The 26,538-nt window shown below is 38.8% G+C and overlaps 1 protein-coding gene across 2 annotated transcripts in view; it reads right to left on the reverse strand.

The window, feature by feature from the left end:
• The window catches only part of WIF1 (Wnt inhibitory factor 1), a 90,124-nt gene that overhangs the window by 34,675 nt on the left and 28,911 nt on the right, over window positions 1–26,538 (reverse strand). For both annotated transcript variants that reach the window (XM_027106926.1, XM_027106927.1), the window contains exon 3: window positions 1,869–1,977. In XM_027106926.1, the coding sequence (XP_026962727.1) occupies window positions 1,869–1,977 (109 nt within the window). The remainder of the gene's footprint in view (window positions 1–1,868; window positions 1,978–26,538) is intronic.

The raw sequence follows: 26,538 nt of genomic DNA on the forward strand, positions 1-26,538 counted from the left end.
CTCTGGAATAGGAATTAATTTCCAAGCATAAAAGTAATAGGAAAAACATCACAAAGGAAAAGATAGTTTTGACCACACAGGATTTTAAAGCCTCTGCATATCCCTCCTTAAAAAAATAAAACATAAATTGAAAAAATTGCAATCAACAGTCAGTACTTTACAGTGAGCTTTGCAAATTAATAAGAACCACAGTATTTCAATATAAAAATGAGCACGGCACACAGACATTTACATTGTCTAACAGATACAAGAAAATAACTTCCTACCTCATAGGAATTTAAAAAATCAAATTGAAAGAACACTGAGAAACCACTTTTCACTTTTTAAGTCAGCAAAACAGCTACCATGATTAATAACACATGTTGATGAAGTTAGTAAGCCAGGCACTCTCCAACACTGCTAGCCAGGGTGCAAATAGGCACAGCCTTTGCGGAAAGTAATTTGGCATTTTGGCAATTTAAGAGCCTTTTAAAAAGTTCATAGTTCATATCCTTTGACACAATAATTTTACCTCTAAGAATCTATTCTTAACAAAATAATGAGATGAACTTTAAGATTTTGCTACACACGTGAATCCAACAAGTATTTTCTGAGAGCCTGTTCTATGCTGGGCCCTGTGTTGGCAGTCATGGTGAATAAGACAAACAGGGCTACTGACCATCTGTTACTTTAAAAATGATGTTTACTGTGATATTTCTAGTATGCTAACCCTAAAAACAATCTAAGTAACACAATAAGGGAATGAGTAAATAAATTATGGTATGTTCATAAAACAATATTAGAAGGGCATTAAAAATAACTTTTGGAAATATGTGTAGTGACATGGGAAAATGCTTATGTTAAAATGTTAAAAGCCAAAAAATCATTATGCAAGACCAAATATATAATATTACTACAATTATGTAAAAATATATATATACTCAATGTAACATAGGTTACATAAGTGATCTCTGTAGTTTTCTAAAAGTCATAAAACCTGGGCTCTAGTCTCAGCTTCACTGCTTATTACGTGACTATGGGAAAGTCAGTTGAACTTCACAAGCCCCAATTTTCTAATTTGTAAAATGGAGCCGTAATTCAGGCCTTGACGCCCTCCCAGAACACAAATTAGATAATGCATGAACTGGTGTTTTGTAAGTTGAAAAGTTCTAAACAAATAACTGCATACTGGATTTTCTTAGTAGAGAAGAATGATTAGATCTGAAAGACTGAACCACTTTCTCCTACTTTGCTATGTCTCCTCTCTACTTCAAATTCCTATTCAGGGCTTCCCTGGTGGCACAGTGGTTAAGAGTCCGCCTGCCGATGCAGGGGACGCGGGTTCGTGCCCCGGTCCGGGAAGATCCCACATGCCGCGGAGCGGCTGGGCCCATGCCATGGCCGCTGAGCCTGCACGTCCGGAGCCTGTGCTCCGCAACGGGAGAGGCCACAACAGTGAGAGGCCCATGTACCGCAAAAAAAAAAAAAAAAAAAAATTCAATACAGTGTTCATTCAGGGGAAGTTTTTCTTGACTTGTCCCATTCTCTCTCGATCACTTACTTTGCATCTTTGCCACATTTATATGTACTACATTAATTCACACTTGTTGGCCAAGTATATCTCACATAGTGACTTTTCTTTTTCTAATCTGGAATCATTTATGAACTGAGTTTTTAGGAAATTCTAAAACTTCCATTTCTTCATGCCTATCCTAATCTTTTGCCCAAAGGAAATAGGGACATAACAACTGATTTGCCCTAAAATCAACAGATCTCTTCAGGAAAACATTCTGTAATGTCTCTGATGGGTGACAACTGGATCTAAAATATTATTCCCATCGCTATTATATTTTAAGTGTAAACCTTTCTCTGAGGCGAAGACCACCCACCTGATGCCTTGTGAGGCACTGTTCCCAGCAGAGGGACATTGACGGTTGGGTCTGCCATGATGCCTTTATCCAGGGAGCGCAAGGACAGGAATTCATAGAAGTATTCTGCCTACAACAAAAGGCATTGACAATCAGCACCATGGAAACCACAGAGAGTGGGAAGGCACTTCTCAATTCATCATCCCTCTGATGGAAGACTGACATTTTTCACTACAGGAATTCTGGAGCATACGGCACTTAAAATATTGTGTAGGCATAACTCTCTCTTCCGGGTTTTAGAACTCTAGAATTAGACTCTGCTTGGAGAGAAGTGATTCTTTAAAAATATTAATAACACATGTCCACGATATTCACAAGGTAGCCTTTTAGCTTAAAAGGACTGAGAAAACTTTTCTTAAGGAAACAGGTGATGTCAAAACAATCTTCAACTAGCCCTTAGAAAATCCATCTGAGCTTCTTGGGTCATTCTTTAATTCTTTTCAAATCTGACGTGAGTCTTTGACCAGAATTTGGAAAGATGTAATAAATAAGTGATAATGAAAGCAGCAACCTATTGGCAAAAGAAGACATGAAATTCCAAAATTTAATTATCTTGGTGTGAATGTTCATTTTTCAGTATCATTCCCTTTGGAAGGTTTATATTTAACATCTCAATTTAATTATGGAGAGAAATGTCTAAAAATGTGAAAACCACCTCTTCAATATGACAACAAGCCGTAAAGCTTTATATTGTAAACATTTTCATTTTCTCACTGAGTCTAGTTGAGAAAATGATTCTTGCTACTTGAATGGCCATGAAATACTGAAAGTAGTGATGTATAATCTCACTTAAGCTTTGATGCTTAACTGATTCTCAGCTGGATTATTAAAACGGTTTGTGATGGAAACAATGTGTTCTTGCTTAAGAATAAAGAACAATCAATAAATAGCACAGATTCTGAAATGAAAGATAGGCAGATTGAGAGGTTCTGCAGTTATCTGTAGGATATCCAGAATTTGGATGGCTTAATTAAGTTGATTACATAAACATGGGCTAGGAAGAGGTTTAAAAAAGAATACAGCCTATCTTATATGCAGTATAAAAATTTATATGCAGTATAAAATTTATTTTCCAATGTGGAAGATATAAGACATATATGGTAGACATTGACACAACTTTCTGCCTTAAGTCACAATATCAACGTATTAGGCATTAAGGGCTTTACCATGAGGGTGATCATGCAAAAGGGTAATCTCAGCAGCTATAGGGACACTGTCCAGGCCTGGAGTGAGTTGAAAAGCACTTGCAGCTTTCACTAGGTCAGAAGGGGCACCTTCACTGACCAAGTTCCCACTGCAACCGCTTCTTTGAATTGTGGCAGTGGTTCCAGAAGACCACTGTGAAAGGTTCCCTGGGTGGGTAAAAAGAGTTGTGTGAATTAATTTTACTAAATTCATTCACTAGGAGGGCCCTGAGGATAAAGGGTCATAAGACAGTTAATTCCTACCCTGTCTAAGGGAAGGATTGCAAGAATTCTGATGAAAAGAGTGTCATCAGGAAAGGTCATTCAATGGGAATGAATTCCTTTGAAAAAGAAAACATTATTTATGTGCCTTCAGGAAAACCAATGACTATTAAAAGTGGGCTGCTACTTAGACGGCGTTTCGTGAATCTAGGTGTTTTAATGACTTCTACCGGCTGTGCTTCCCTCTATACTTTACTAGATAATATTTGTCATTCCCCTTTTTGTTCTAAAGCATATCATGGTAGGTATTATGAAGGGATTTAGCACTGTATGCCCTCGTAATTAATAACTTTTGGTTACTTATATTACCAAGTACAGTAATATCAGCTAGCAACAATAACACAACAACCACTTGTGAAATTCCACATGCCAAAATATTCGAAATATTTGTATTTATAGTACATTTAACAATGGAAAAGAGCTGAGTGGACAGAGTGCAAATATGTTGAAAATAAAACATTTCAGTAGCTATATTGCTTCAAATAACACATAATGTTATCATTTGCTGCTCCATAATTATACCTTTCACATTATAAATTAAATCTGTTTATATGGATGATGTATTTTTAAAATGCATTTATAAAAACTAATATAATTTCAGTAAGTTTTTAAAATCATTTTCTGCATTAACAAGAAAAAGGATGGAAGACTAGACACCAAGATTAAAACAATGACTGTGTAGGATTTTTTTTTTTAATTGGAGTGTAGTTGCTGTACAATGTTGTGTTAGTTTCTGTTGTACAACAATGTGAATCAGCTATATCCCACCCCTCTAGGTCATAACAGAGCACTGAGCTGAGCTCCCTGTGCTATGTGGCTGCTTCCCACTAGCTGTCTATTTTACACATGGTAGTGTATATATGTCAATGCTACTCTCTCACTTCGTCCCACCCTGCGTCCACAAATCCCTTCTCTACGTCGTCGTCTCTTTTCCAAATTTTCCACATGTGGTTCCATGACTTTTATAGTGAAATAAATACACTTATTTAACAACAGACATTAATCATATACCCTGCTTTCAGTTCTGTGTGGCTGATGAGAATCATTGGCTCTATTTGTATAAATCTCTGATCAGAGTTGAAATATTCTTCTTGGGCTTCTATTTAGTGGGGCCACGCTCACGTAACAATGTATTTAATCTCCGGCAGTCTCCCTGAAAGTGTGCTTCCAGAAAACAACACTCGGTATTTAAGCAGATTCTGAATGTCTCTTTCAAAAGCTTTTGATGATGTTCACAGAAAGTGGGGCTGAAAGAATTTCACTCAGTCCAGAAATATAACTTCATAGAACCTTTGGGTCTCCTGTTGTTGCTTTTGAGTGTGGTCACGTAAAGTAGGTTGGGAAGCACGAATGCGCTATATTCAGTTCCAGAGAGTTTATAATTGGCATTGGCATTGGCATGGCCTCACCACAGGATGCAGCTAGGTTTAATAAACTTCTCTGGCAAGCCAATACTCTGATCTTATCAATCACGGATTTTACACTACAGGTTTTAGGATGTCCGTTTGATTTCTTTGAGAATCAGTGAACATCATGGCTTTTCTACTACAGTTCTATCACAAGGAACTGGTCAAAACAGTTTCTTCTTCGGATCTTATCAGCAAAAGACAGCTGCCAGAGAAAACCTTTTTACTTATTTGGCTTTCTTTTTAGAGATGATGATGCTGTAATCTCTAAAGTATATGATTTTCTTCATACCTGGTATATATTTTTCAAAAGGACTTTGTCCATGTTCATGTCCACTGCCTTCTTACAAACTCCAACTTGAAAACCACTTAGAAATTGACCCACCCTTTGTCTGATCTCAACACTGACTTCTTTCAGTTTCACTATGTCATTATAAAGCAATCTATCAAAATCACCAATACCACATAAATATTTTTACAAATAAATTATCATCACCATGAGGTAGAGATGAAATATATTCCTCATTTAGCTTAAGGGCTTAAATAGTTCCCTCAAAATCATAGAAAATGGCTGATGGAAGAGGTGATAGATTTATTAATGTCATATTATAACTCCTAGACAGGACTTTCTGTTTTTACTTTATTTATAATCAACATTCTTAGTCCCAAAACTCTCTCCTGGAAGAACTTATTTGGGGGCAAATAAAACCTAAATTCTATGCCAAAGAGAACAGAGAGCTAGCTTTAAAGTTTGGGAACAAGTTTCACAAACTGCACATTTATTATTGAGATAAAAGTAACTCAGAGCATGAACTGCAATAGGGAGGTGGCATGTTGGAGAGCATAAAACCTCTATTAGGAAAAAGTACATTCTGTTACATTAAATGACACTAGTGGAAACTCAGGTAGGGGTAACTAGGATGCTTATTTGGGAAACACATGAAAGGATTGCCTTGTATTCAAACAAAGAATGGGTCTATTCAGAAGAATAATTCACTTCTAAATTAAGTTGCTGAGAAATCTTGCTGGCCTGGTTTGCCATGCAGTAAATTTTCTTTTCATAGAGAGGTATAAAAGACACCCAAATATTATCAAGAAAGGAGGGCTGGAAGCCATTTAACTTGCTTCCAAGCAACTTGGCTGAATATTAGAGTTGTTCCTTCCAGAAGAGATGAAGACATCATTTAAACAGCAAAATGGGATAACTCATAAGGCCTTTGCTCTGGCACTCACTTTTGGGTAGACATGGAGAAAGGAAGCAGAGAATTGCATTAACCATTGGAAGGAATGGAGAGAATCCAGTATTTCTTTTCCACCTTTGAAGTTCTGAGTTTATGGTATACACTTAATCTAATAAGCACAATAATTGCAGGAACCTCTGAGTTAAGAATCAAAGGTTCTTCATAAAACCATGGCTCTCAAACCTCTTTTAACTTCATGCATTACGATGTTGGCCTAAGTATTCATGGGAAAACTTAAACAATAAAGGTATGGTATTTGTCCCTCCAAAATTCTCAGGTGATTTAAAAATACAGAACAGGACTTCCCTGGTGGCGCAGTGGGTAAGAATCCTCCTGCCAATGCAGGGGACACGGGTTCGAGCCCTGGTCTGGGAAGATCCCACGTGCCACAGAGCAACTAAGCCCGTGCGCCACAACTACTGAGCCTGCGCTCTAGAGCCCGCGAGCCACAACTACTGAAGCCCACGCACCTAGAGCCCGTGCTCCGCAACAAGAGAAGCCACCGCAATGAGAAGCCTGCGCACCACAATGAAGAGCAGCCCCCACGCACCACAGTTAGAGAAAGCCCACGCGCAGAAATGAAGAGGTCTTCATTTCTTCACGCAGCCAAAAATAAAAATAAATAAATAAATTTATTAAAAAAATACAGAACATACTGCCATAAAGTTTGAAATTTTACCAATAATTTTTGCTGAGTGTTCATTATACTCTAGTCACTGTTCATTTAATTGTCACAACAGCCTACTATTATAGCATACAAGTATGTTCAGATTAGCCAGGCCCTGAGCCTGAGAATTACTAAAGGAATATAAAATAGCTCCTACACAGTATGTGAAATGCAAGAAGAAATCTACTAAAATAAGCAAGAAAGGAAAATAGTTCAATGCTGAAGTCCCAAACAAAACGAATAAGCATGCCCAATGCTTAAAATAATCTGACACCTGAATGTCTAGACCAAAAATGCCAGATCTCACGTTCTTCCTCGGCATTCTTCTTGTTACCTCTCTGCAAAATTTCATCCTTCAAACTCACAACTCCTTATCCTTGGATTCTGCGACAGTCCACTGATTCTTGTCCCACATCTTGACCTTCCTGCATGTCCTTATTAAGTCTCCTTTCAGCTCACAGTCTCAGAAAATCGTTCGCACTCAAGCCTCAGCTCTTCATTCGTTACATTCTGCCATAAAACTCCCGCACTTTCACAGACTGAAGTACTGAATATTTCCTTCTGAGCAATGATGCTCAGGGCGAAACATTTACACCATGTCATGGCGTGCTGTTTCAGCATGGAGCCTCATTCACAAAGCACCATCCCCACCTGATTTCTTTGCATCTGTCGACAGTATTATCATTTTTCCAGAATAAAGGCACCAAACCTTAGAGTTGTTTCTTGCCTCTCCCGATAGCCAGACACAAAAATCTTATCCTTTCTCTTTTCGTAATCTTTTTTTTAAACATCTTTATTGGAGTATAATTGCTTTACAATGGTGTGTTAGTTTCTGCTTTATAACAAAGTGAATCAGCTATACATATACATATGTCTCCATATCTCCTCCCTCTTGCGTCTCCCTCCCTCCCACCCTCCCCATCCCACCCCTCTAAGGTGGTCACAAAGCACCGATCTGATCTCCCTGTGCTATGTGGCTGCTTCCCACTAGCTATCTACCTTACGTTTGGTAGTGTATATATGTCGATGCCACTCTCTCACTTTGTCCCAGCTTACCCTTCCCCCTCCCCATATCCTCAAGTCCATTCTCTAGTAGGTCTGTGTCTTTATTCCCGTCTTAACCCTAGGTTCTTCATGACCTTTTTTTTTTTCTTAGATTCCATATATGTGTTAGCATACGGTATTTGTTTTTCTCTTTCTGACTTACTTCATTCACTCTGTATGACAGACTCTAGGTCCATCCACCTCACTACAAATAACTCAATTTCATTTCTTTTTATGGCTGAGTAATATTCCATTGTATATATGTGCCACATCAATTCCGTCTCTTCCTTTCATTCCCACTGCTCACCCTAACCCAACCTTTATTTCTTCAAGGTGGCATTACTGTAACATTTCTGAAATATCCTTCCTCTCTGCCGCTTTAAAATATCTGCCATAACATAAGCCAATATATCTAATGAAAACATCACTTGTTTATTGAAGTATAGTTGATTTACAATATTGTGTTAGTTTCAGGTGCACCACATAGTGATTCAGTATTTTTGCAGATTATATTCCATGATAGGTTATTACAAGATAATGGGTATACTTCCTGGTGCTACACAGTATATACTTGTTGCTTATCTATTTTATATATAGTAGTTTGTATTTCTTAATCCTATCCTCTTAGTTTGCCTCTCCCCCCTTCCCTCGCCCCTTTGGTAACCACAAGCTTGTATTCTATATCTGTGAGTCTGTTTCTGTTTTGTATATACATTTATTTGTATTATTTTTTATTTTTTTGATGTGGACCATTTTTAAAGTTTTTATTGAATTTGTTACAATATTGCTTCTGTTTTGTGTTTTGGCTTCGTGGCGGAGAGGCACGTGGGATCCTAGCTCCCCAACCAGGGGTTGAACCCACACACACCCCTGCACTGGAAGGCGAAATCGCAACCACTGGACCGCCAGGGAAGTCCCTGTGTTATTTTTTAGATTCCACATGTAAGTGATACAAAGTATTTTTCTTTGTCTGACTTATTTCAATAAGCATAATATTCTCTAGGTTCATCCACACTGCTGCAGATGGCAGTATTTCATTCTTTTTTATGGTGGAGTAATATTCCATTGTGTGTATAAACCACATCTTCTTAATCCAATCATCTGTTGGGCCCTTGGGTTGTTTCCATGTCTTGGCTATTGTAAACAGTGCTGCTATGAACATAGGGGCTCATGTATCTTTTTGAGTTAGTATCACTTTCGCCACATCACAATCCTTTCCTGTCTCTCTTTATCTCCAGGATAAGGCCTTTAGCCTGTCTGAATGTCCTTCCACAATTTGGGTCCGCATTTCCTTTGTTTCTTACTACTCCCCAACGGGGATACACTGATGGAGCTCAACTGGCCTGCTCTGTACCTACCGGAGCCACACCTGTATCCCAGTGTTTTGGCCTATACTGACCTGTGATAGGACTTAAACCAGCCTGGCCCTTAAACATGTACCGCCATGTATTATTATGAAACTTTTCACATGTGTATATCATGTATTCTTATATACATTTTGGATTCTTTGTGTTGAGGGTGGGATTATATATTTTTTTCCAGAACTCTATTGGAGATTCACTCAGCCTTGTGCACAGCACGAGGTATTGAATAAATATTTGCTGAATGAATGAATGACCTACCAAGGAACGTCCAGATGTGTAAGCCCACTGCGTTCCAGAACACATGGTTGTGGTGAAGTGGCGTTCGCCTCTGATTCTACTGATAGGCAGCAGCTTCTCTGTTTTGGCAATTGCTCAATTACTTTTATGGGTCAAAAGATTCTCTTTTACTTTGCTGTGTGGCAGTCACCGCAGCATACATAGAGAATAGAGAACATTTTAGAAGAAAAGAGCAGTCAAAGAAACATTGACATTTGATAGCCAGCCAATCTGGGCATAGTTTGTAACCGTTTTATGCTTGTTTGGGGACAAAACCTTGGCAATCAGTCTCCCAGAAGGAATATAAGCAAATCGTGTAAACAAGGTCCAGTTCTGAATCATGACTGTCCAGCGCTCCTCTGGTTCATATTTCCCACTTGCATCTCTCCTATAAGTTACATAGATATACTTATAAGGACATGCAATTTATATAATTTTAAAAGTTTATAAATTTTGTAAAATTGTATAAATTTACATAAATTTTGCCTTCTGTAAGTTACAATATGCAATTGCCAATGTCACTGAAATATCAACAATGACTTTTTTCCTGCTTTCTTTTGAAACTGGCTCTAAGAGGAACTTGTTTCAACAACAAAAAGAAAAAGCACCTTCTCATGCAGAGTAGTTATTTAATTATGTCGCTGGCTTGGATTAAATTGACATTGAAATTAACATTTTTAAGGAGAGAATTTCAATCAGCCTAGTTCTTCTGTTCTAGTAATTGTTTTTATACACACTAGAGTAGACCACAGTCAGTGGGCTGGTTGAGGGAGTGAAGTTATTGGAATATAATGGTAATAGTAAAACTTAAAGTCCAAGTAAACACACCCGGGACCACAAGAGTTTTGTAAACTAAAACTGGCAGGAGATCACACGGTTTGGCTTCACATGAATCTGAAATATCTAAGACATTTTCCATTTTTTCCTCCTAGGGTTTGGAACCATCATCGCTCATGCAAACCAGAAACAGACCCGGTTATCTGACAAATCCCTGGCTAGTCACTCTCTTTTAAGATTCCTAAAGATAGGAAAGCAATGCAAGAGAGCTATATTGCTATTTTGTATTAGATAAAACGAAAAGTTAGGTTTTGTTTTCTTTTTAATTTTTTTGAGGGAGGGGTATAACAAGGCAGCAGAAAAGCAAAGCATTAGAGAATGGAAAAGGTTTTTTTAAAGTTCTTTTGAAGACTGAAAAAAAGGGTATCAGTATGAAGACCGCGTAGGCTCTGAACAAAATACAGTCCCCGTTCAGCACACGTTCACCAGACTGCCAAAATTTTCCTTGGAAAGAGCAATGTTGGTAGGGTAGGAGATAGATGGGCCCCTGGGCTGGAAGGCTGGTGTTTGTCAGGTGGAGTAAAATTGAAGCTTTGTTCTCACCAGACACTCCAGAAGCTGAGCTCTGCTGAAGTAAAGAGATAAGATGACCACTGCTGAGGTCAAGGAAAACTTCCCTGTCTGCACATGCACAGGAAAGCTCGTCGGGGGTGAAAAAGGGAGGGTGCGCCACCCCATAATAAGTGTGGACATATGCCCCACAGGCCTCTGCGGTGGGATCCATCTTAGCAAAAATTTGTGCACACATGTTGGGGAGGATCCTAGGACCAGTCAAGTGTGGAAAACAGAACAAGATAATTGTCCAAAGGTAAACAAAGACCCGGAAGGACTGTCCTATATAAGTGATTTAAATCACCTCTTTACTGTGCTCCTCCCCTCATTAGAGAGGACGTCCTTACCCTTTCTCTCTGGGTGTGTATTTCTGCCTTGCTTCTGTCTTAAATAAACAGACTCCTTATCTGTGTGCTCTCCTACATGTTATGCTGTGTCTCTGATAATAAACTTTGTACCTGTTTTTACCTCCTTGAAACATTCTTGCTTTCAAATGGGGATAAGAGCCAGGGAAACTTTGTCTTTAGCCTCTAGCTCCTGGTGGTCCAGAGGCTAGGATTCCTGGTTTTTTTCATCCAGGCTACCCGGGTTCAATTCCTGGGCACGGAACTAAGATCTCTCTTCAGGACCGCTCACTGCTGCCTCTCTGAGATCATCGACAGCAGCGGGGTTTCTGAAAGCTTCATTTCTTTTTATTCCTCAAGGCTTCTGCGACAAGTACCTCCTTCTCAGAATAAGCCTGCCCTAATTCAGGCATTTGTAAAGTTATGGGTCAGTGCCAACCTAAAAACTGGGCAGTAGGAAGAAGGACCATATTGGGCGATATTGCGTGGGGTAAGGTAAGGGACTGAGGAAAGAAAACATCATTACAAGTGGTGCAGCTGGCACTTTGAGGGCTAGGGACAGTCTATACAGGAGGTGTGGGGAAAAAAACAGTGTGGAGGAACTCAGGAGTACAACTACAATGTCTCCTGGACACTAAGAATAATTATTGGAGACCATGGAAGGGCTGATAAAGCAGCAGTATGACTGCAGGTGTTCTAGAGGAGACGGGAGAGGGAGAGTTCAGTTCTGACAAAGGAAAAGGAATACTTTTTCTATCTTTTTCCTTCACATCTCAAGATTTATATTTGAATATTTCTTTTCTTAAAGCTTCAGAAGCAGTCATCGGATATTCACTTAACGGAGGTGGTGGGTGGGAGAGAATGTGCTAAGAGCTATTTCTCTAATAATAATTTAGAAACCGCGCGGGTACCCTTAACACCTCGTTTAATTCTTCATCGGTATCTCATCCCCTTACTCTCTTTCACATAATTCACTTGGTGCTATATTTCAGCGTATCACATTTTTGGGGGGCAGAATGACACTTATAAAGTGTACCAATAAATTTGGGTAGTACATATAAGTAGCTCAAAAGAGGCAAAGTTAATATTCCATTTCTTTCAGAGTTCTTTATAGTTTATCTCTAGAGGTATATATTTATTACATTCTATTGATAAAAAGTGTTTGAAATTTTTAACGGACTTAGAAATGTCAGGAGATAGTCTCAGTGATGGCTTTTAAAATATTTAATATTAGGTCATATTTTTCTTAGTTTAAGCTTCAGGTAAAGAATTGCTTCTGCAATTCTTTATTATTTTTTTTATTGAATCCACATGGACAGTATTAACTTCTCTGATAAAACCCAGAAAAAAGACTTTCTCCCTTAACATTGTTTAAAAAAAAATGCATTAAACTAACTTGTTAATGGTTATGAGATATGCCTTAATTTGACTTCTTTGTTCATATCATTTCAATTTCATATATCAGAATACTATGTGACAAGATATCCTCCAATGGCCAGTTGTTCTGTTCCTACCTAAGAGCCAAAGAGAAAAATAATCTGTAACCTCATAATTAGATTTGCAAAGTCCAAATTTTAGAGAACTCGTCTTACTAGCAAAAGATTCAAATAATAGTCACCACTATAAAGTTTTTTATACTTCAGAAAAAGCCATTGCCTCCAACATACAGCACAATTAGCCTTTTACATCTTCTAAGCTCCTCTGGACATTTGCTGCTATAAAATTGTTAGTCATCCATGTGCCAATCGTCCCTCTTTAAGAAAAAGAGAAACGGCACTGAAGCAATTTCCTGGAGACTACTGACGCTGAAGACCCATAATCTGAGGACTGGCTACATCTATGTGGCTAACTCCAGTCGTCTCCGAGGACCCCTGAGCAATTCTTTTAAACATCCCTAGTTTCTCCCTTCTCCTACACACAAGTCCATAGATTCCCCCAAGTCCTCTGCCCCATTCCTGCTGTCTTCACTCAACTCACGACAATATCTTATCCACAATGAAAACAGAGACTGCTAGATAGGAACTCTCTCAACTTTCCTCCGTCTACCTACAAAGAGGCCACATCCACATTCCATCCTGCTTCCTTCCCACATCCTCTGAGACTGGCTCCATCAATAATGTCATCTTCTCTCATCTATAATAATGTGATGAAAAGGTTAAAAACCCAACCCTGTGCCTACCAGGCTATCTTTCTTCCTTCCTATTATTATGATGTTTCCAGAGGAGGCTATACTTGTGGCCTTGGTTTTCTTGCCCATCGGTCTTCAGCTCACTAGAGTATGGCTTTTTTCTCTCATTACTATTAAAATGTTTTCCTAAAAGGTCACGGATGACTTCCAAGTTGTTAAATCCATTGAGCACTTTTCTGCCTTAATCTCTCCTGTGTTCTCTTAAATTTTTTTAACACAATCAGCTTCTCTCTCTCTTTGACCTATACATAAAAACAATTTGGGTTTTCTGTCTCCTTCTCTATGACCTTCACATGCTTCTCTTTTTATAACTGCACCTTACAACGAGTTTGGAATGTGGGCCCATACACCATTAGAGAATCCATAGCTTTTGTGTTTATATGTATATGACTATTCTGGGGGGAGAGTAGACCCTAGCTTTTCTCACATTCTTAAAGGAGTCCATGACTCAAAAAAAAAAAAAAAAAAAGGTTAAGAACCACTGCCTTCAAGGTTGATGTTTACTTCTGGTCTGCTCTTCTTGCTTCTGCTCTCTTCTTGGGGTGTCTTAATTGTTTCTATGTCTTCGATTTACACCTACATTTCCATGATCTCCAAATTTTTATCTCCAGTTTTCACCCTTCTTCTGAGCTCTAGATTCATATCAACAGCTGTCTACCAGACATCTACCCTTGGACTTAACATGCTTGAACCAAACTCATTATCTTCCCAATGAACCTGTTCACTTACATGTCTTTAGACAGCAAGTGCCCTGTAACCAGTGGCCCAAGCTCTAAACGTGGGTCTTTTTAGACTATTCTTTCAACACCCACCTCTACAAACTTTCACTGATTTCTCAAATCTATTTCCTTCTTTCCTTCCCATTGTTACGACCAAAATTCAGACATTTCTCACTCATGCTCCTGTAATTGTCCCTCAACAAATCTTCCTATTAATGAATGACCTCCAGATGTATGCCCTCCAATCCACATTATCATCCAGTTTTTCCTCCTGAATGCCAGCTGGACCACATCACCGCTCCCACTTAAAACCCTTAATAATTTCTAACCACAGGAGGAGTTCAGCTACAGCTTTGCACTGGGCTCTGCACACCAGCCTCTTCTCTCATGTCTTTCCTCACGAGGCACTGATCCGGTCACAGCAAGCTTTGAATCCACTGAGCTGCCATGCTCTCTCATGAACCCTGCTGCCTCCTCTACACTTGGAATGTCTAGCCCTGCCCTTGTCCACCAGGCAAGGTCCACCTTGACTTACCTTTCCAGACTCAGGTGAAATGTCACCTCTTTGGTAAAACTCTTCCACTCCAGATGCTCCTTTCCTGTACTCTTCCTTATCTTTACTATCGTATTTATGCTAACAATCTAGTTACTTGTCTTCCCACTCTCCCTTAGGCAGAGGATCTTGTCTGTTCTTATTTGAATCCCCGATGACTTAATATATTTTTTGTGGCTCAAAAATGATTATAAAAAAACAGATACAAGCTTTAAGTCCAGTTAGTCATCTCCTTAAAAATAACAGGTAAATCAGGTCTTACCACGTCTAGTCCAAGTCATGAAATTTCTGACTTTAAACGAAACAGAAGCCCCAGTATACTTGTGAAGCTTTGATCGAGGGAGGTAGACTGGAATTCCAGTCACAAGTCAGCAGGAAACGGGTGACAATGAGGCCACACACAAGAAAACTAAGCTGCCTCTGAGTTGGCCCTCCGCTGAGACAGCTAGCAGTCCAAATAACACCATCCAGACTCTGGGGTGAGTCTGGGTGAGACTCAGGCTACAGTCAGACCAACTTGGCTCAAATTCTAATTCCACGACTTACTAGCTGGCCTTGGGCAAAATCTTAGCCTCTTATTCATTCAACACATATGTACTGAATGTGCCAGACACTAGGCTTTCTGTATGCCTACAATGCCAAGGATGAGTAAAAACAGATCTGGTTTTTGTCCTTATGGAGTTTGCAGGCTGAAAGGGGGTTGATCATTAATCAAATAATTAAGACTGTGATAAAGTACTTCAGAGGAGATGTAGAGCTTTGCGAATACGTAATTTGACTTAGCTTGGGGTCAAGAAAGGCTCTCCTGAGGTCTGCTGAATGCACGGAAGTTACACAGGTGAAAGAGGGAGCAGCATTTTCGGCAGAGGAAAGATCAGGTGTTTAAGCTCTGACAGGGCTTTGGCAAGCATGAGGAACCGAAGGGTTCCGAGCACTGTTGCAAGGATTAAAATAAATAATGTGTGTAAAGCAGATAGCCAATGTTGGCACACAGTAAGCATTCAACAAACAGCAGGATTAATACGCGAGTCCCTTACTCATGGCGTTTGGCAGCAGTTTCTAGACAGTGGGAGAACGCATAGGTAGAAGGAAGCAGTCTGAGGATTTCTGGGTGTTTGGGGCTGGAGGAGTGTGATCAAGAGGGTTCTCACAGTCCTGAAGGACATCAGCCATGTGCTGTGGTTATAGGGAGAAGAGTTCAAAAGGAGAGCAGTGACTGTGAAAATAGTCTAAAAACCTTTTCCTTTTCTGCTTATTGCAGACGTGGGTTTATAGTTCAGGTTATCCTGTGTAGGCAAAATTGCAATTACCTTATTTCTTTAGCTTTAAAACAAGTTAGAAATGTCTTTTCAAACTATTAATTTAGAGGATAGAAGAACAAGTATGACTACACCACAGAGATGTAATCAGAAATATCTAGGCTATGGGAAACTCTATATGCCAAAAACCTAGTCTCCTCAACAAAAATTTGAAGAAATTTAAAAATGAGAGCAATGGAGGGGAAACATAGATTAAAAGAGACCTAAAAGACTTAGCAACCAATCACAATATGTGGACCTTATTTTTGGATCCTCATTCAAATAAACAAACCTTTAAAAATGTATGATGTTATACACCATGATCAAGTGGGGTTTATTCCAGGAATGCAAGGATTCTTCAATATACGCAAATCAATCAACGTGATACACCATATTAACAAACTGAAGGAGAAAAACCATATGGTCATCTCAATAGATGCAGAGAAAGCTTTTGACAAAATTCAACACCCATTTATGATAAAAACCCTGCAGAAAGTAGGCATAGAGGGAACTCTCCTCAACATAATAAAGGCCATATATGACAAACCCACAGCCAACATCGTCCTCAATGGTGAAAAACTGAAAGCATTTCCACTAACATCAGGAAGAAGACAACGTTGCCCACTCTCACCACTCTTATTCAACGTAGTTTTGGAAGTTTTAGCCACAGCAATTGGAGAAGAAAAGGAAATAAAAGGAATCCAAATCGGAAAAGAAGAAGTAAAGCTGTCACTGTTTGCAGATGACATGATACTACATATAGAGAATCCTAAAGATACTACCAGAAAACTACTAGAGCTAATCAATGAATGTGGTAAAGTAGCAGGATACAAAATTAATGCACAGAAATCTCTGGCATTCCTATACACTAATGATGAAAAATCTGAAAGTGAAATCAAGAAAACACTTCCATTTACCATTGCAACAAAAAGAATAAAATATCTAGGAATAAACCTACCTAAGGAGACAAAAGACCTGTATGCAGAAAATTATAAGACACTGATGAAAGAAATTAAAGATGATACAAAGAGATGGAGAGATATACCATGTTCTTGGATTGGAAGAATCAACATTGTGAAAATGACTCTACTACCCAAAGCAATCTACAGATTCCATGTAATCCCTATCAAACTACCAGTGGCATTTTTCACAGAACTAGATCAAAAAATTTCACAATTTGTATGGAAACACAAAAGACCCCGAATAGCCAAAGCAATCTTGAGAAAGAAAAATGGAGCTGGAGGAATCAGGCTCCCTGACTTCAGACTATACTACAAAGCTACAGTAATCAAGACAGTATGGTACTGGCACAAAAACAGAAATATAGATCAATGGAACAGGATAGAAAGCCCAGAGATAAACCCACCCACATATGGTCACCTTATCTTTGATAAAGGAGGCAGGAATGTACAGGGGAGAAAGGACAACCTCTTCAATAAGTGGTGCTGGGAAAACTGGACAAGTACATGTAAAAGTATGAGATTAGATCACTCCCTAACACCATACACAAAAATAAGCTCAAAATGGATTAAAGACCTAAATGTAAGGCCAGAAACTATCAAACTCTTAGAGGAAAATATAGGCAGGATACTCTATGACATAAATCACAGCAAGATCCTTTTTGACCCACCTCCTAGAGAAATGGAAATAAAAACAAAAATAAACAAATGGGACCTAATGAAACTTCAAAGCTTTTGCACAGCAAAGGAAACCATAAATGAGACGAAAAGACAACCCTCAGAATGGGAGAAAATATTTGCAAATGAAGCAACTGACAAAGGATTAATCTCCAAAATTTATAAGCAGCTCATGCAGCTTAATAACAAAAAAACAAACAACCCAATCCAAAAATGGGCAGAAGACCTAAATAGACATTTCTCCAAAGAAGATATACAGATTGCCAACAAACACATGAAAGAATGTTCAACATCACTAATCATTAGAGAAATGCAAATCAAAACTACAATGAGATATCACCTCACACCAGTCAGAATGGCCATCATCAAAAAATCTAGAAACAAGAAATGCTGGAGAGGGTGTGGAGAAAAGGGAACCCTCTTGCACTGTTGGTGGGAATGTAAATTGATACAGCCACTGTGGAGAACAGTATGGAGGTTCCTTAAAAAACTACAAATAGAACTACCATATGACCCAGCAATCCCACTACGGGGCATATACCCTGAGAAAACCATAATTCAAAAAGAGTCATGTACGAAAATGTTCATTGCAGCTCTATTTACAATAGCCCGGAGATGGAAACAACCTAAGTGTCCATCATCGGATCAATAGATAAAGAAGATGTGGCACATATATACAATGGAATATTACTCAGCCATAAAAAGAAACGAAATTGAGCTATTTGTAATGAGGTGGATAGACCTAGAGTCTGTCATACAGAGTGAAGTAAGTCAGAAAGAGAGAGACAAATACCGTATGCTAACACATATATGGAATTTAAGAAAAATAAAAAATGTCATGAAGAACCTAGGGGTAAGGCAGAAATAAAGACACAGACCTACTAGAGAATGGACTTGAGGATATGGGGAGGGGGAAGGGTAAGCTGTGACAAAGCGAGAGAGAGGCTTGGACATATATACACTACCAGACGTAAGGTAGACAGCTAGTGGGAAGCAGCCGCATAGCACAGGGAGATCAGCTCAGTGCTTTGTGACCGCCTGGAGGGGTGGGATAGGGAAGGTGGGAGGGAGGGAGAGAGACGCAAGAGGGAAGAGATATGGGAACATATGTATATATATAACTGATTCATTTTGTTGTAAAGCAGAAACTAACACACCATTGTAAAGCAATTATACTCCAATAAAGATGTTAAAAAAAACGTATGATATTTATGAGAGAGAGTTGGAAATTTAAACACTAACTGGATATTTGTTTGTATTAGAGAATTATTTTTAATAATTTAATAGTGTGGTTTTTTTTAAAGTTATCTTTATAGATACATACTAAATATATTTGTGGATGAAATGATATGATACCTGAAATTGTTTCAAAATACTATGGGAAGGGGAAGTAGTTGGGGCGTACAGATGAAACAAGACTGGCCATGAGTTAATAATTTTTGAATTTGGGTGACAGATACATGGGTGTTCATTTTTCTATTCTGTCTATATTTGTACTTTATATTTTCCATAATGAAATCTTTTTAAAAAAGAAAATGAAGTCTCATACTGGCATCTATGTTGACTGGATAACCTTCAATTCACAGACAATAACACATCCATACGGCAATGCTTCCCCTCTGGCCGGATGCTCGTAACGAAGGCTCCCCACCTGCTCCAGACACACTAGCTTCCTGCTGTTGCCTTAACATGCCAGGTATATACCTGAGGAGCTTGGCACTAACTATTCTTTCTGCTGCAATGCTCTTGCCCCAGATATCTGCACAGCTTGCTCCCTGAATTTTATTCCAGTTTCAAGTAAAATGTCATCCAAGCAGCCTTGCTTGTTCATCGTCTCTGAAATAGCAACACCCACCATGCATATTCTTATTTTCTGCTTTAATTTTCCACATAGCACTTATCATCACTTGATATATATCCATTTAAACTTTTAAAAATTATGTCTCCTATTCACCACATGGAAAGTAAGCTCTATGAGGGCCAGCACTTTACCTCTTTTGTTCACTGCTGCATCCCTGGCACCTAGAGCCGTGCCTGCCACATGGAAAGTGCTCAATCAATATTCATAGGATAAATGAAAGAAGGAATAACTAAAGAAAGATCCACTAAATACAATGACCTATTCTTCTGTCCATGTTTCAATTTGGAAACGTTTTTATTAATTAATTGGAATTAATTTACTTTAAAACCTTTGCCATCATCAGAGCTGTTGGCTGAAATTGAGCCCTAGGATAAAAGGCAAGATATAGGAAAATCAAACATACTTTTGGAAATATAAGCACAGTATAATTTAACCACAGTAACATTTTACCTATTGTCTGATTTCTTTCCATTCAAACTGTAATATAGGAAATTGGTTGTATGGGATAAAACACTGAATTTAATTTAAGCAGAAGAAAATACAGTCGGTCAACCAACCATGGATTCAAATTGGATGAAACTGCCGATGCGAAACCGCAGATACAGAGGGTCGACTGTATTCACTGCACTGAGCCACTTTATATACTAAGGGATGGAGCATTCTCGGATTTGGGTATTTGTGTGGGCTTTTGGAACTAATACCCTGTGGATACCGAGGGATGACGGTACTCTTATATTCTTAAGTAAGTTCAGGCAAATAGTATTACTATCAGAGTTTCTCTAAGACAAAAATTAAGACTTCTGTAGCTCTTGCCTTGTTTAACACTGTACTATACGCTAGACAATATAGGCAATAAATACTACTGACGTAAACCAGTACTTAAAAAAAAATTTATCTGTTGTTTTTGTCAGAAAAGGTTCTATATCAATACAAGTAGGTGAATATGAGTGTGAGGAAAACTTGTAAATAACTGAACAAATATTAGGGGGAAGAGCAAGCCAGCAGAAGGAATAGTTAGTGCCAAGTCCCTCAGGTGGGATGGTACCTGGGACAATCAGGAAACAGTACGGAGGCCAGTGTGGCAGGACCAGAGTGGATAGGGCACTGTGATTATGAGCACCTGGCTGGAGGGGAAGCATTGCCCTGTCACAGGCAAAGGGGTCGGATCCTCCCAGTGGAGGAACCCAGGAAAGCTGCTCGTAAGAACAAGATCAGCTCTAAACATCCTCTGGGGCCAGAGTTAAACACTGTGGGTTACGTCACACCCTGCCGCTTATCTCCTCTCACTTCTTCGTGCTCCCCCCGCCCCAGCCTGTACCCCCTTGCCCCAATCTAGCCTTGGAGGCGTGGGAAGTGGTCTAGTGAGAAGAGTCAGCCATGGTGCCTTCCAGGTCACAGCTGAGGGAGGAGAGGAGTTTTAACTGTGAATAAAGATCAGAATTTTTACTACTATACAGAAATGGATATTTTAGTTACTGAAATGAGAATAGTCTTAGCACGAAAATACTCAGAGGACATTTTATATCTCTGGCTGACTAGCGAAATTCCAGGATCTGCCTGAGGACTGATCCAAAGGCTCAGGAGAAAGAAGCCTACATAGTAAGTTGGGAGGTGCTGTTGTGAAAAAGATAGTTCTGTGGTGTTTTGCTTATTTAGTGTAATAGTTTTAAGCCCTTAGATTCTTACAGGAGGATTTTTAACAGCCAAAGACAGGGCACCATATTTTCCATCTTAATATTAGCCAACCTCATGGCCTCTCTATTTTGCCCACTTAAAACACGTCAGAATATTAGGGCCAATCTGAACCTTCCCTTGTTACTTTTTAATTGTTATGTTACATATTCGCTTTCTCATTTCTAAAAATTATTTCCTGTAGATTATTTATTTCGTACTTGCAGTGCCTCTTCCTAGAGGTAAACCTACTTAATGATAATCACTCTTTTCCAAAAGCACAGTGAATGACAGTGCCTTACAGTTAAGCAGTTTGAGGCAGATGCGAGCAGACACCACGGTTAGTCAAGCTGATTCATTTAAAAAAAAAAAAAGGCACATTAAAGCTGAATCAACTGTCATCTTTTAGTGATGACTGTTGATCTGATGTGATGAGAGAAAGTTCACGCACGTGGATGGGTCGATTCTGCTCCCGGATGGCCTGGGACATCGTTAACTCATACAGACTGATTCTGGGCCTGGTTCAAACTTCTAAGCCTTTGTTCTTGGGGCTCAGAGGACGGCTTTGAAGTTCAGGATAAAGCTCTTCTAACACACCATTACCAAAGAATAACCTTTTGATTATGATCTCATGAAAGTATAATCAATAACTTACATAAGTTAAAACCATGGCAAACAGTGATGGTCCTGTAATTGGACCTTTATGAATTCCATATGTTACAATCTCTGCATTAGCTATCAGTCTTGCATAATACATATATCTCTTCCCCAAACATAGCCATTGAACTTTCTTAAAAGGCCATGAAACTTTTCACAGCTACTGAAAAGAGTTCAGCCTTGAACTCTTCAGGCCCTTAAGCTAGTGTGTGGGTACCTAATGGGCAGGAATTTTTGGAAAGTTTAAAAGGATACTTCCCGCAAATCCAATAGACACTCATTTGTGCAAAGCAATTTAATCAGAGCCAGTAACTTTTTACTTAATTGCATGACTTGTGTGCTGTAAAAAAATATATCAGGGGAATAAAAGACTTTTCCAACAAATCACCGTTAAAATATAAATGGAAAATATATTCATTTAGCAAAAGGCATGCTCTCATGTGAAGTTCTCAAATGACTGGGACCGGGCTAGGAAGCCATTATGTCATTATCTACATTATCTAAGATTTATATTTACTTCTATCTCTCTCTCTCGTTGAACTAAATTACATTTTTACTAAATTTAAAATGTGGATGTTTAGTGTAGCTTAATTAGCTTCACTTTGGGAAGAAGGGCAGTAAGCATGCAAGAAAAGAGAAGATTTGGGAAGAAAAGTACCTAATCCAGGGCCATGGCAGCTAAAAACAAACAAACAAACAAAAACCCCAAACAGAGTTTTTTGATCTATGTAAGGGACAAAGAAGAAGTCTAAATTGAAGGAACACTTAATGACAGAATAAAAGATATCCACAGAAAGATTAGCCCCATCCTTTTGTACTAAACACCAGACCTTTAAAGAGAAATAAGTATATAAAGTAAAGAGAGGACACATCACAGGCATTATTTTGGCATCTTGACCCCCTCCCTCACAACTGTTACTATCCCTGCCCCAGTGTCACCTATTCAGTTTTGTTACCTGTTATCACGATTTTTTTCTTTTGGAACATATTTGAAAGTTGGAAACCTAATTTCCAGCAAATGTATATGCCTTTAGAGTCCTTAGTTCAAAATAGCACTGCTAAATCTTTGTAACTCTACTGTTACTATATAGAACTTCTCCACTTGCAAATATGTTACCAGCTTTCAAATTAAAATTTGAATTACTGACTCACAATGCATTCATTGTACCCATCTACAGAGAAATGTAATATCTGGCTTCATATCTATTTGATTATAATTCCTAGAGGCTGAGACCGTAACTATTTACCAATCTCTTTTCAATGGTCCAATGTCATTTTATAAAAGTAAATTCAAATATCTGTGTACACGCACACAAACACACACACACACACACACACACACACAAAGGGATGACCAAAGACCAGTAACATCAGAGGGAAGAAGGATCAGGCTTTTTTGTTATTAACATCTTCAGCTTGACTGTTTTTTAAGAAAATATCAGTGAGCTAGTTTTGTCCCCAGTTGTGACAGAGAATAACACGTTACATAAAGAGGCAAAGAAATAGGCCAATGGGAAAACTGTATGGATGCAAATCAGCAGAGCTGATATGATCTGAATCATGATTTGTGTGAATATGTGGAAATTAAAAAGCACTGAGAAATGAGTCTCCTATATTCAGGAGGAAAAAAAAGGATGGCTCTGGAAATTATAGACTGGTCAGCATCAATATCTCTTTTAATACCTAAAAGAATAACATCAACACAGAGTCACATGACACAAACAGTGCCTGACTAAACTGATGTCCTTCCTCAAAAGAGAGGACAAGAAGCAACGGAGTGAGTCCACCTCTATTTCAAAATTACTATTGAGTCCTTCCCACAACTGGGACATCCAGCCTTTCTACCATTCTACGGGATGACAAAACAATCAAATTAAGAGCCACACCCAAAGCATAAACCTATGTCAGCCTGGTCTGCATACTGGATGGTGTTTCATTCAGAATGGTCTTGGAAACCCAACCTATTAGATATTCTTATTAGTGACTTTTATAAACAAAATGTGAAGTTGCTCACAAAAGCTGTAGACTTTCTTAAATTAAGTAGATTTTAATACTCTAGAAGACAGAAATATCCAAATCTTAACCAATTAAAATACAACACTATTAAAACTAAAAAAAAATATGCCAACCACTGAAGCATACTGGGGCAACTGAAACTATGCAAATCAATCTAGAAAACCATAGTTTATCATAACCTGGATTTGAGTAAGCAATTTTATGCTATCTGAAAAAAGTCAACTTGATTATGAAACTTATTGTGTGTAAAATCCTTCCTTCATGCCATGCATTAGATATACTACTAGTATTTATTTTAAATGATATGAATGAATCCCAGGGATTCAGAGAAGCATACCAAAAGCTTATTAAAACCATTTAAAACGGCTTATGAAGGACTGTTTTTGAAAATTAAGTATCCAGATTGATTACTGTTCTAATTTCATTTCTGTCTTTAATTCTTGGTGGGTTTTTGTTGTTGTTGTTTGTTTGTTTTTGTTCTTTGTTTTTGTTTTACGTATCAGTCTGGAATACCAGTCTCTGATTTCAGTGAATTTTTGCTACACGGCTGTTCTCAAGTCCTTAAAGGAACAACAAAAAGAAATGAGATTTCACTGTAGCAAGTAAGATTCTGGATGGATAGAAAGTGAGGGCCATCAACATGATGAAAGTCTGGATAGCTAAACTGACAGGTGAGTTCTCAACACAAGGCACTTAAAAATCGGCCCTACATGCTTCCTATGAGAGGCTGAGATTCCTTCCAGCTCTACTAATCTACAGTTGACCTTGAAAGTCTCTTCATTCACAAGCAGCCTCCCTGTCAACATTTCCTCCCCACTCCTCATGCTCTGGACTGGTGCTTTGCCTACTTCTTGTTTCGACTTTTTCCATGCCCAGACTTTATCATTTGTTCATGCTACTCTGTATCACTCCAATTTCTTCAAAATTGCTTTGTTCTTTAAAAAAAAAAAAAAAATCAAACCTTCCATAACATTTATTTCTGAGTTATCTCCCTCCCACAGAACTCTTTCCATCAGCAATTTTTTTTTTTTTTAAAGAATCACCTTGGCATTATCTCTTATGTATTTCTATCTCTAGTGTTTTCCCTCAATTTTCTCTGTCTGTGCTGTATCACTTTGGTTCATACTATTAGAGGAAATTAAAGTAATAGAAGTTCTAAGACCATGAGGAAAAATCATGTTTATTAAATGGAAGAGGGAAGGAAAGGGAGAGAAGCTGTAATTCTAAGATCAGTGGATTCTAGGGGAAAGAACTAAACCCAAAAAAGAGCCAACATTCTAAAATGAATTGAGAGGACAACAGAACATAAGGGTCAGTACAAGTTGTGCTAACATAATGTCTTTCTTCCTTCTTAGGTAGTGGACAAAAGACAAAGCCAATTTATGAACCCAGGCCAAGTTTTCAAAGTCATGTAAAAACAGTGCTATTTTATATTACCTGACTATTAAACACTTTTCAACTCTCATTGAAAAATCTGTATCTGTAGTTCCTTTTGATGCTGTTGGGATGTCCACAATTCGGGATCTCAGAGAGCTTTGTAAACAGATCAGGCTTCACAAAGCCCCTCTAAGGTAAAATGGTAGAAGGTGACATTCTAGAGCTGGAAAATTCTAGGAGATCATATGGGGAAACTGAAGGCCATGGAGGTTAAGTTATAGTTCCAAGGCCCATCCAGGCAGGTCTGGCCCAGCATGCTTTCCATAATACCACATTGCCTCCCTACCAACCATTTCCATTATGCTAATGCTGAAATTAAAGGGGAAAACCCCACACTGACATTAGCCTGAGATTTGGGGGACTACCATTGTTAAATATCTACCATGTCCTAGGCACTGTGCTGGGTAAAAAATACCATGGCCAGAACTGAGTGGTGCCTATAAGCATCCCATCCAGCTATTGCCCCCAGATTGAACATTAAAGTGTGTGTGTGTGTGTGTGTGTGTGTGCGCGCGCGCGCACGCGCACACACGTGCTTATGGGACTGGAAAACACAAGAACAGATCAACAGACTTCCTCAGCTCCATTCCAGGAGAAAAACTGTAGGCAATTCTTTCCTTCCACATTTTATGGGACCGTTGAATTGTGATGTGGTGATGCTACACCTTCTCACAGCTTAAACATTCAGACTAAAACAAAGTGGAAAGCTCTGCTCTGGCTGTCAGAAGATACGTGCTCTTTTGCCAGTGCTGTGGCCAGGTTTCTCTGTGATACTCAGAAAGTCAGTCATCATCTCTGGTTTTCTTATCTGAAAAGGAAGGTGTCTGAAGGAATCTTTAAGACTCCCTCCCTTTTAAGAGTTTATAATTCTAAGTGGAGGCAGCCCTTGACAAATTCTTCTAAGGTTTAACATAGAGTCCGAGCATTTGGGAAGAATATAGTTCATTCTGCATAGATAACCAGGTGGAGAACTGGGCTCAATAAAGAGTTGGTTCTCAATGTTAAAGTCTTGGCGTATTAGATCTGTGCTCTTAGTGATCTAAGACTCATTACTCATTAGAGTAATCTCAGAAGCATATGAAAACCTGGACATTCGCAGCAACATCCTTGGATGACACTTTTGTCTTTATCAATATCTGATGTTTTCGAAGTGCAGAGATACGTTTTGAGAAGGAATTGATGAGATTACTTAGGGCAAGCCAGTGGTATGGTTGAGAATGATTTACCTCCATCAGACCTGCCCATTTCCCTTCTGTTCACCACGTGTTCACGGCAGAAGATCTCACTCAAAGAAGCACGTGAGGGCCCTGCCTTTGAAGTGGCTGCAGAAGATGCTCAGCAGCAGAGAAGCCAGCAGTTTATAAACAATAGTTTGAGTCCACCTCCCAGGCTTTAGT

This window comes from Aethalodelphis obliquidens, unplaced genomic scaffold, assembly GCF_003676395.1.
Source record: "Aethalodelphis obliquidens isolate GAN/ISIS:26980383/991018 unplaced genomic scaffold, ASM367639v1 scaffold8, whole genome shotgun sequence".
NCBI classification, from domain to species: domain Eukaryota; kingdom Metazoa; phylum Chordata; class Mammalia; order Artiodactyla; family Delphinidae; genus Aethalodelphis; species Aethalodelphis obliquidens.